Here is a 12,487-nt window from a genome sequence, read left to right on the forward strand (position 1 = left end):
AATACAGAAATTCGATATTATTTTGAATATACTCATATCAAATTGACATAGAAAACAGCAGAAGGAAGGTTATTCCACATTTGGTGTATGTAGCAGAAAGTTCTTCAACTTTTGCAATAATATATTTTGTGAACAGTAATTCGTCACATCGGAATTTGTTTATTACTACCACAAAATTACTCAAATACAAACACCTAAACTTGAAGAAATTCAATCAAGCTTCAAATTAATTTATTCCCTGTGGAACCAAATACACTCAGCTCGATAAGAAGTCGCTCACACAGCCGCAAACGGCCCATCGGAGCGACCGATTGAATTCATGATTACAAATTATTATATAAACAAGATTACAAACTCATAGACATGGAGAAAATACGAGAATTATAATTTATAATCGGTGGCCAATTTATTATGTCAATCATTTTAACATGTATCATAACAGCTGATTCCGAAGAGTAAAGTTAATGACTCACCGATAGTAGAGTAGAGACACCAAGGCGTGTAGCAGCAGATTGACGAGGTGATAACCTGCCGGCTGCAGACCGTGGACTGCGTAGTTCCATCTGAACGTGAGCACCGTGAGAGGACGGTATGACTTGTGGGACTGTTCCTGGAAAGAAATATATACTTTATCAATACTAGATATTTAAAGACCGACAATACCTATTTTTTTTTGTTATCGTAGGGCAGCCGATCACTGATTTAGAAAGTAACCATGTCATATCACAGTTAGGTACATAAATACCTAGGAGAAACTTCCTTGAAAACGGTACTGACGAAGAACACATCCAAATGTTGAGAATGAAAATTTACTTTGCGCAGTATGATCCAGTATAGGAATTCGGAGTGCCAAATAGCTCTTAAAAATATAACAATCTATCTATATATATATAAATGAATTGCTGTTCGTTAGTCTCGCTAAAACTCGAGAACAGCTGGACCGATTTGGCTTATTTTGGTGTTGAATTATTTGTGGTAGTCCAGGGAAGGTTTAAAAGGTGAATAAATATGAATATTCTCGGAAAAAAAATAATATAAACAAAAATTTTGTTTTTCCTTTGGTGTGTCCCCCGTCGTTCAGAAATAAAATTGAAAGAATAATTTAAAATAAATAACTAATTAGATTTTATATATCTTTCTTTCTAAATGATACTAAGCACTTCTTGGCCAACATTCAGAAATATAACAGCTGTTTCCCGATGACATCCATTTTGCACACCCGTAAATGATTAGCCTAGATAATTATAAAATAACTATATAATCTGAATATTATACAGTCTGAGAATCGGTCGTCATCTATTTTTTATATCATATCCCAAAAATTTTAATTATTAATATTCTTATTACTTTATATGGCAATACAACGTTTGCTGGGTCAACTAGTAAGTAATATAAATGACATGAAGTAAAACCTGTTACTAATCAGAAGAAAACTAAGAATACTGACAACATTTTCGTGTTATCTGGCTAGATAGATAGATTGGCCGAAATAACTGCCATTGCTTGGGTTTCCAGTAGCTCTAATGAGTTGCGTAGATAGTAAAAGGCATAAAGGCATTTATTTTCCCAAAATTGTTTGCTTAAGAATTCTTTTTGATGTTATTTCTAATAATTATACTAGATTCTACTACCGCTTCGGAAAGAAATGGCGCTTTGAGAGAGAAGAAACGGCACAGAGGCTCTCCCAGCATTCTTATTTTTGCGCTCTTTTTAATAAAATATACAAAATTGTACTGGCATTGCTATGAAATGAATCTGGTCCCAGGCTGCCCGATCACTTAGATATTCAGCTGTGGAGTAATAGGATTTACGACAGAGACATTTTATAATAAAACATTTAAATATATATATGTTATGTATCTTATGATACAGCATCCTCCTAGTTGGGCTTCAGATTCTAAAACTTTTATTTCATTTATATAATACTAGCTGACCCGACAGACGCTGTTCTGTCAATAGAAAAAAAAAAATATATTCGGGAATAATGTAGTCTAGGCATCGGAAATGATAAGGATTAATTTGTGTAAACAGCTTTCACATTAGAGCTATATTAGTCCCAATTTTTTAAGTCATTAAAATGAATTTTGTATGTTATCCTTACGAGATAGACATGCCATCCCGGTCTTTTCTGTAGATCCGAAAAGGACTCCAACAAATCTCGCTAATGTATACAAATATGTAATCAAAAATTTAATAAATTATATACTATAAACCTTCTTCGAGAACCACGCTATCCATTGGTAAAAACGGCATAAAAATTAGTGCAGTGCAGTTTTTGAGTTTATTGCGTACAGACAGACAGATGCGGCGGAGGACTTTGTTTTATTATATGTGGTGATATATAAATGTAATAATAAAGTCCAACAAAAAAGAAACTATTGATAAAAAATAAATAAATATTGACACACTTTTACACAAATTATCTTGCCCCAAACAAGCCTGTACTATGGGTACACGGTATACAAGACAACGATTTATTTAATACAATATACTTACCTAAACATACATAAATACATATAAACATCCATGACTCGGGAACAAACATCCATATACATCAAATGTTTGCATCTACCGGGATTCCAACCCGTGACCTGTAGCTCAGAAGGCTTCGTCGTATTAAGTAATATAGTATTTCAGTAGTGGGAAATTCCCTAGAACTCCGAATCCTATTTATTATAAAGTAAATAACATACAGTAAAACACGCTTTGACAAACGCGATAATATTGTAATGTTATTGCGTAGAATTGGAACAGTACAAAGCATCACAGCTGTGAGTTCTGAATTCTGATGCTTCGCCAATAATAACTGGGACCGTTTGTGGCGAATGTTCTATCTTATGCAGTTGTATTTATATTATGTAGTTGGATTCTCGGTAACCTCTATAGAGGTTTCAATGAAATTTGTAGCTGATTTCTTTGAGGACAACGGATAGATGTCATCTTCAGAAATCAATTTCGTAAATATCTATTGATCGTAATTCTGATATATGATTGATTTTTTTAAGAGTCATCCCCACCATTTTGAAGTGTGGCAGTCCTCCACAGTGCGGTTTTCAAGGAGCTTTCTTCCACGCACTACAAAGCTGTGGAATGAGCTTCCTTGTGCGGTGTTTCCGAGACGATACAACATAGGTACCTTCAAAAAAGCGCGTACACCTTTCAGGTCGCCAACGCTCGTGTGATACCTCTGGTGTTGCAAGAGAATGTGGGCGGCGGTGACCACTTAACACCACGTAACCCGTACGCTCGTTTGTCCTCCTATTTAAAAAAAAAAGAGAAAAAGACGAGGCAAGCAAGTCTTTTACCAAATGCTTAATAGTACGTCCTGTCCATTATAATGTAGTGCCCCTCAGGTTTCTTGATTGAACCCGACTCTGCATTTCAGTTGTGCTTCGAGATATTTCTCGTCATGTTAAGTCTTATTAGTTCAGTATTTTCATTAGCTACAGCGCTCCTTAAACCGACACAATAACGCTTACACTTGACTTCTTCACGGCCGGAAAATATGGCACTGGTACACATATATGGTATGAAAGGGGGTTTATCCTTGCCAGTATCCTGTACGAAAAATGAGGGTTGCACTCCGGGAGTACCGGCAGAAGTGAAACTTGAACAAAGAAATACAAGTATAACTATCACCTTAGGGAGAGTCTTCGCTAATGACAAAGTTTAAAATCCAAATAATTAAACTACATATAGACATATTTCACGGCTGAAATTCATTCTCTCGACCTCGCGATGTTTCACAATGATTCAATCACTGGTCAGTTATTACAGTAATCACATAATTTTTTAGAAGTATAAATCTTTCATCCATAATTTCAACGACTGTCTAACGAATTTCCGATCAGGACACGTGTCCTAACGCGAGTTTAACAGCAAGAAAAGTGCTCAACGCTGCTAAAGAAGTTTTCGCTTCAAAAACCTTCTTAGTAAAAATTGTTTATTGACAAAAAGAAACTAGTTATCATCCGTAACGAAACCACGAACATCATTGAGTCAGTGACGTAAAAATTAAACGTTCAACCGCACTACATCACAACTAAGGGTTCAGATGCTTATGTTAATTCACGGACATTAAAATCCTTTTGAATTTCAATCGCATGTAGTATGAGAAAATAAATCAAGTTTATGGAGTAAGTTGAACGTACAAAAATGTAGCTGTCGCATAAAGTTGATTCATGTCGGGTCGAAATTAGCAAACGTTACGGTGGTGCTTCTTTAAATGAAATTCCATGTCAGGTGGTACGACGCAGTCATAACCATCAATCAGCGGCAATATGCTAGTTATATTGCCGCTGGTAATAATAGCATGAAATACTTGCTTTGTTTGCTCATTTCTTGTATGTAATTTGAGGCTATCTTCAAATCACCCTCCATGGAAATACAAATACCGAAATTGACTAGCGTAGGGGGTAATAAGTTGGAATTAGCTACCTGCTGTGCTTATTGTAAAACAATTTTAGCACAGCGCAGTGATATAGTGATCATTTGAAATTACCGTTTCTCTGATTTCAACAACAGCTGTATAACACTCATTCTTTTTTGCATAAATTCTTCTACGTCTGTGAAAACTTTTACTAGCAAATTAATTTATAAAATCAGTTCAGACTTCTAATATAATGGATTCGACTAAAACTTTGTAATATGCAATACATGTATATAGTATTAATGTGTAAAATAGAAATGCTAGTAAGGAGACATCGCTGCTGACTAGATTGGTACCACAACGAGGCTTGTTTATATCACTAGGCAGTAATGGGCAACTTGCACAGTGCAAGCACTGTTTGTGTTGAAAGGCATCGTATCTAGTGAAATACTGGACTAATGACGAGAGCAATTGCTTACAGAGTTCTTTGCTCTTCAATAATCCTGAGCCGCTTTGCATTTCAATGGGCTTGTCGTATCGCATTCTATCGGGTGAACTTTTTGTTACTTGTACTCATAAAACAGACATGACACACATAGACAATGAGAACAAAGAAATACAATAATATCGCCTCAGAGAGAATGAAGACACGACTTTGATATAAGTGTAGACTAATCACAAAGCTTAAAAACCAATTAATTAATCTGTAAGTATAAACAATTTGTTAAGATTTTAAAGTGATAACCCTCACTTCTAGGATTAATGCATAATTAAAATTTGAAGAACAACGCGACTCGAACGGTTGGCTAAGATGGCACTGGCACGGAAGGCCAGAGGTCGTGGATTGTTCATAAACTGTTGTTTTTCTAATTTTAATTCTGTAAAAATAAAAAAGTATTTCACAGCTGAGCTTCGATTTCTAGACTTCGCGGTGTTTCGGCTTCTCAATCACAATCATTGAACCACTGGTCCAATGACCATAATATGATCATTAAGTTAAAATAGCCGAACTATAATTTAGTTCGACGTATAAATCTTTCATCCATAATTTCAATGACTGTCTTACGAATTTTCGATCAGGCCACGTGTCCTGATGCCAGGTTAACATTTTATACCCATCCCTAGAAAAATGCTCAACGCCGCTAAAGAAGTTTTAACTTCAAAAAAAAAATAAACGAAGTATTGACTGGACACAAAAATACCTTCCAATAATGCCGGAAACACTAATGTTATTCCTAGGAGCATAGGTGTAGTATGTGCATAGGTGTATCACTTACTATGAAACATTCGGTCATTTAGCTTCCTTATTTCTTTAAATAATATAGTAACAGACCGTAGTTAGCCTGATTGATTTTCTGTGGGAGTGATTGATAGGTTGATTGACCGTCTAAGTAATTAGCTATCTTCCGCCGAACGGATCCTCGAAAACCAGAAAGTCTGACCTAAAAATGAAACCAATATTAACTATTGGATACAACATGCACTTTACTTTAAATCGCGTGTATGATTAAGCAGATTAAATCGCTGGACAATAAAATTTTATGGGAACACATATAATAAATGTTTTGACGGCTCGGCGTTTATCTAGCGAATAACTGCGAGATAGGCCAGGGGTTTAAAATATGACGAGTTTATCTCGACTGTATTTTAACGTTACATTGGCGAGAAAAATTACACGGTCTCTTGGACTTGGCATAAATTATAGATATTTTCACCTTGATAAAACTTATTATTTACGAGCGGGCGCTCGAGACTTTGCCCTCTCAGATTTCGGAGAATTATATTAAGTAGTTTCACTTTTTTGTTTCTGAGCTGATTGGAATTTGATAAACACTAAGTGCGAAGCAGAATACATCAGTGAAAACCAGTTCAAATTGGTTTATTCTAGTTATAAATAAAAATTCCAATAACTAGTTTTGAAGACTTTGTTGTAGAAATGTCATCAGCGTGATAGTCTCAGACTTGTACAAGATGCTAGAGATAAATTATTGGCTATTTGACTGTTAATAAGTTAAATAATATTTTTCATAAATTTTAAATGTTGCTCGCAAACAGTCAGTCACGTCACATTTTGAAAAACATCAAAATACTCTTCTATACGGTACTAACTAAGATAATATCAACAACAGATGTTTGATATAGTGAGACTCAACGCATAATGGATAACATGGTGGTTGCGTTTAGTCAACAGATAAAAAATTGCGAATTGTTATTACAATGTTAAAATACTTACATGCAATTTACAGATCTACAAAAAATATTTTAAATTATTGCTTAGTTATAGGCTTACATCTTATATATAAATTCTCGTGTCCCGTTGTTCGTTACTAAACTACGGGATTAGTTTGAAAATTTGTGTGTATATGTTAGAATCGGTAGCAATGAAAAATTCAGCCTTCTACAATCAACCCCTGTTATTTCATAACGATTTTTATATTATTCTGTTCCATCCACAGATCCGCAATACGATGTATTTGGTATGTCTGAGAATCAGTCGTCATCTATTTTTTATACCTCAAAATTTTTAAATATTGTTTCTTTTTAATTACCTTAATCGGCAATACAACGTTTTGTTGGTTCAGCTAGTATTATATATATTTCGTATTTTATTGTGACAACTGTCAAATAGCTAAAAACAATGGAAGCAATTGTCTGTTTCTTTCTTATGATTAGACATTCTTATCAGAATCGCACATTTTTATGGAAGATGAGCATATATACGTGTCACCTGATGGTATGTCACTGCCGCGGCTCTCGTGTGACAATAGAGCAATCACAAGAGATGGTACATAAGCCCAGAAAAACAAACAAAACACATTCAATGGTCAGCGATAAAACGATTCCTTAGTTGTTTTGTTTACAGAAAAAATACATTCTTATTCTCAAAAACAAAACTTTACTTGTAATACAAAAGCCTCAGCATAAATTGTACAGATAACAAAAAACATTCCCGCAAAAAGTACGACGCTAACAATTATATTAAAGTTGATGTTACTGCCTGTAATGCGGTTGGTTCAAGTAATTTACAAAGCGAGATATCCTTTCAGCAGCGCGGCTGTGACCAACGGAATTTATTCGCTTTGTTCTAACATATGTGTGGCAGCCTCTATCAATATTGCTTGTTATAATCCTGCGGTCGCTTCAAGAATGCTTTTAAATTAATTATAGTTGGAAACTCTTTGAACTCTATCTTCTATTCGAATGTGTACAACGTTATTTTAATTGGATTGCTTCATAACAGTGTATTGCCGTTATTATTAACTTTATTTCTCTAGTACTGTTCAAAAAGCTTTAACCTGACTTTCATATGAATTAGTTTAACTTGTCGTAAGTTGAACTTCTCATATTTGATGAATTAGTTCGTGATTCGAAAGTTTAAATTAAATACGGCGAGTTGATTGATACCTGGGAAGTATTAATTAAAAGTACATATTTCGCGAGTTGATCTGAAGCGTATGTTATATTCAAATTTAAAAAAAAACTTATTTAGTATTTTCTTTCGTTCTTAAAAGTAAGGGTCTACCAGACAAAAAATATGACCAACCATCTGACTGTCTATCACTGTTCTGTCTCATAACCTGCAATAGTTAAAACAGCTGAAAGTTTGGCCGAGTGTGTATCACTATTGCTGTTATAACAACAAATAAAAACCGAAAGGGCGATGGACAACTAGGATGATTCGTTGGCAGAAATTGAGAAAGCAGAAAAGCTATTGAGGCGCGTAGATAGTACCTTATACATTCTCTGGGCCCCACGAGCCAAGTGTCGACAGCAAACGGCACAAAAATGACACACTCACATATTTAAAGTTATAAGCATTGTCTTATTCAGAACTATATTCGCACAAAATACTAAATCATTTTAAAAATGTTATATCTTGTACGATTGTTTAGGACTTCAGGCACTTAATTGGGTATTTTTATCCGAACATTTGCCGGATGAAAAGGTTGACCACAAAGTATCAGAATAGGACCTTATCTTGAGGAAGTCATTGCTATTTAAATTGATGTTAATTCAGAGAGAAATGAGAGAATAAGTATCTCGTTCCAGCGGTTGGCAAGTCAACAGCTTCTCGATTCGTCCGTGTAAAGGCAAAAGACGTGTCGAAGTGATTTTGTGAAACTTAACGAAATTTACACTAAGGGATATCATCTGTTTATGAATTAGGGAGATACATTGTTTCAAGTGAAAATAGTTCAATTGGCGGCGTCCATTCGTAACAAAGTGCGGATTGGCCACTTAGGGTCAACTGAGCACCATTTTATTATGGAAGATAAGTAAAAGCGAGAAGTAAAATGAGAGAATATGTATCTCGTTCCAGCGGTTGGCAAGTCAACAGCTTCTGGATTCGTCCGTGTAAAGGCAAAAGACGTGTCGAAGTGATTTTGTGAAACTTAGCGAAATTTACACTAAGGGATATCATCGGTTTATGAATTAGGGATATACGAAATATGAAATATATGAAAATAGTTCAATTGGCGGCGTCCATTCGTAACAAAGTGCGGATTGGCCACTTAGGGTCAACTGAGCACCATTTCATTATGGAAGAGAACTAAAAGCGAGCTTTGGGTCACCTGATGTTAAGTGATCACCTCCGCTTACATTCACTTGTAACACCAGAGAAATCACAATTGCTTTGCCGCCCTTTAAGGAAGATGATGTTTTTTTTAGGGTAGCAATGTCGTATCGCCCCGGAAACACCGCACAAGGTAGCTCATTCCAAAATTTGGTTGTACGTGGAAGATAGTTCCTTGAAAAACGTACTGTGGAAGAACGCTACACATCCAGATGTTGGGGATAACATCCTAATTTGTGGCGTGTCATGCGAAGGTGGAATTCGGAATTATCCGTTGATGGTGACGGTAAATTTTCTACATAAAAGAGAATAGGGAAAGGAACTAATTTTGATCACGAACGAGCGACGAAAACATTTGTATGAGACTAATACACATACACATATTTGTGATATTGATAAGCCCTTATGATAATACCAGGTGCCAATTATTTCCACGTGAGGGTTCCGAGCGTAGGTCACGTAATGATGTGTCAGATTTCCTGATAATGCCAGCAGCGAAGGTGATTTCACGAAAATTGAATCGCTTTATTGATAACAAGAAGGTAAGGTCACGCGAGATAAGGGTTTTGATATGATTAGTGCTCTACGTTATAAATGGATGTAACAGGATTTTGAGGACCTTTGGGATATTTATAGACAAACTGGTCAAGTGCGAGTCACTATGTATTAAAAAAAAATTAAATCGACTTCCAAAAGACTATCCCAAAACCACAGCTATGCACTAAAAAGTACAAAAATAATTGCGTATTTTTATATAGTCTAATTCTAGTTACGATTATTGCTATTTTTGCAATCGGTGTCCTCCCGACGCGGTCCCGTTCTCTCCTTTCGCCTCATGTTGTCGCGCGTGCGACACAACCATATCTTATCTATAACAGCTCTATGTATGTAGTTACAAAAACCTACCTTGGCTGACACCAACGCCAAAACTAACAATAATCGTAGCTAGAATAAATTAATTAGATTGTATTAAAGTACGCAATCATTTTTGTACTTTTTAGTGCATATTATATCTATTGTTTTGGAAAAGGTTTTTTGAAGGCGGTTGTTTTTTGTTAATATATTTTTTAAACTTTAGTGAATGTGAAGTACACTAGTGAAGAGTCTGTCATAATCGATCCAGTCGTTTCTAAATTATCCAGTCAAAACAACCCGTCAAAAAAAGGTTTTCTGATAAGCTGTTGTTTGGATATTTCAAATTAAATTTTCCTCAGTTTTTGTTGAGACATACCTTTTGCAAACTCTCGAAGTTCGTTCCGAAAAAAGACATTAAAAATATAATCTGTTTCAAGATGAAGCTTTTTGCGCATGAAAAATAATGCGTACTTCTTATGGACTTTGATGGATGAACGAAATGAATTCAATTTGGTTTTTTTCGCAATGTTTTTACTTTCAACGAATGAATTATCATTAATGGGTTTGTGATTAGTTGTTTCATATGGTTCCTTGACGTGAAACGAAAATATGGATAATTTGTTATGTTTTCAAAGTGATACCCTCACTTCTAGGATTAATACACAACTAAAATTTGAAAACAAAATTTTATGAACGATGCGGCCGACTCTAAGCCACGACCTCTGGTGTTCCGTGCCAGTGCTCTGCCAACTGAGCTAACCGTTCGAGTGACGTATCGTCACATAATCTTGCATGCGTTGTTCAACTCTCAGGTTGTGCATTCTGGATGTATATGGATTTTAGAATAACTGTGTCATCAAGGAGAAATATTTTCTCCGAAACAGCTATTAGCCAATACTTAGATCTTAATTCCCTAAGAGCCGGGAATCCAGCTTATTAGACAACAATACCAGTGAGTTATGAAATATTTAAGTAATTGCTTTCATTTCTTGTAATAATGTAGGATTATCTTAGCTGTTCTAGTAGTAATGTTTAAGTATTAACTGTAATCTTTTATTTGTTTAATCATGTCGGTTCTCTAATATTCTGTCTCTCTAAGATCCCCGAGTAAAGGCTCCAGTTTGAATCCGTTGAAATTTGTCCTCATATCGTGTTACTTCACCTGATTTTTTGCTTTCCTCCATTCAGTTATTTGGTATATACTAAATAAATCAATGATAATCTAGATTTGAAAGTTTTTTTTTTATTATGGAAGATAAGTAAAAGCGAGAAGTAAAATGAGAGAATATGTATCTCGTTCCAGCGGTTGGCAAGTCAACAGCTTCTGGATTCGTCCGTGTAAAGGCAAAAGACGTGTCGAAGTGATTTTGTGAAACTTAGCGAAATTTACACTAAGGGATATCATCGGTTTATGAATTAGGGATATACGAAATATGAAATATATGAAAATAGTTCAATTGGCGGCGTCCATTCGTAACAAAGTGCGGATTGGCCACTTAGGGTCAACTGAGCACCATTTCATTATGGAAGAGAACTAAAAGCGAGCTTTGGGTCACCTGATGTTAAGTGATCACCTCCGCTTACATTCACTTGTAACACCAGAGAAATCACAATTGCTTTGCCGCCCTTTAAGGAAGATGATGTTTTTTTTAGGGTAGCAATGTCGTATCGCCCCGGAAACACCGCACAAGGTAGCTCATTCCAAAATTTGGTTGTACGTGGAAGATAGTTCCTTGAAAAACGTACTGTGGAAGAACGCTACACATCCAGATGTTGGGGATAACATCCTAATTTGTGGCGTGTCATGCGAAGGTGGAATTCGGAATTATCCGTTGATGGTGACGGTAAATTTTCTACATAAAAGAGAATAGGGAAAGGAACTAATTTTGATCACGAACGAGCGACGAAAACATTTGTATGAGACTAATACACATACACATATTTGTGATATTGATAAGCCCTTATGATAATACCAGGTGCCAATTATTTCCACGTGAGGGATCCGAGCGTAGGTCACGTAATGATGTGTCAGATTTCCTGATAATGCCAGCAGCGAAGGTGATTTCACGAAAATTGAATCGCTTTATTGATAACAAGAAGGTAAGGTCACGCGAGATAAGGGTTTTGATATGATTAGTGCTCTACGTTATAAATGGATGTAACAGGATTTTGAGGACCTTTGGGATATTTATAGACAAACTGGTCAAGTGCGAGTCACTATGTATTAAAAAAAAATTAAATCGACTTCCAAAAGACTATCCCAAAACCACAGCTATGCACTAAAAAGTACAAAAATAATTGCGTATTTTTATATAGTCTAATTCTAGTTACGATTATTGCTATTTTTGCAATCGGTGTCCTCCCGACGCGGTCCCGTTCTCTCCTTTCGCCTCATGTTGTCGCGCGTGCGACACAACCATATCTTATCTATAACAGCTCTATGTATGTAGTTACAAAAACCTACCTTGGCTGACACCAACGCCAAAACTAACAATAATCGTAGCTAGAATAAATTAATTAGATTGTATTAAAGTACGCAATTATTTTTGTACTTTTTAGTGCATATTATATCTATTGTTTTGGAAAAGGTTTTTTGAAGGCGGTTGTTTTTTGTTAATATATTTTTTTTACTTTAGTGAATGTGAAGTACACTAGTGAAGAGTCTGTCAAAATCGATCCAGTCGTTT

General features: G+C 35.5%; 1 protein-coding gene across 1 annotated transcript in view; it reads right to left on the reverse strand.

The window, feature by feature from the left end:
- LOC126970444 (protein O-mannosyl-transferase Tmtc3) overlaps positions 1-12,487 on the reverse strand; it is a 245,922-nt gene that overhangs the window by 70,063 nt on the left and 163,372 nt on the right. The window contains exon 2 of the mRNA XM_050816331.1: positions 474-610. Within this exon, the coding sequence (XP_050672288.1) occupies positions 474-610 (137 nt within the window). The remainder of the gene's footprint in view (positions 1-473; positions 611-12,487) is intronic.

This window comes from Leptidea sinapis, chromosome 21 (assembly GCF_905404315.1).
Source record: "Leptidea sinapis chromosome 21, ilLepSina1.1, whole genome shotgun sequence".
NCBI classification, from domain to species: Eukaryota; Metazoa; Arthropoda; class Insecta; order Lepidoptera; family Pieridae; genus Leptidea; species Leptidea sinapis.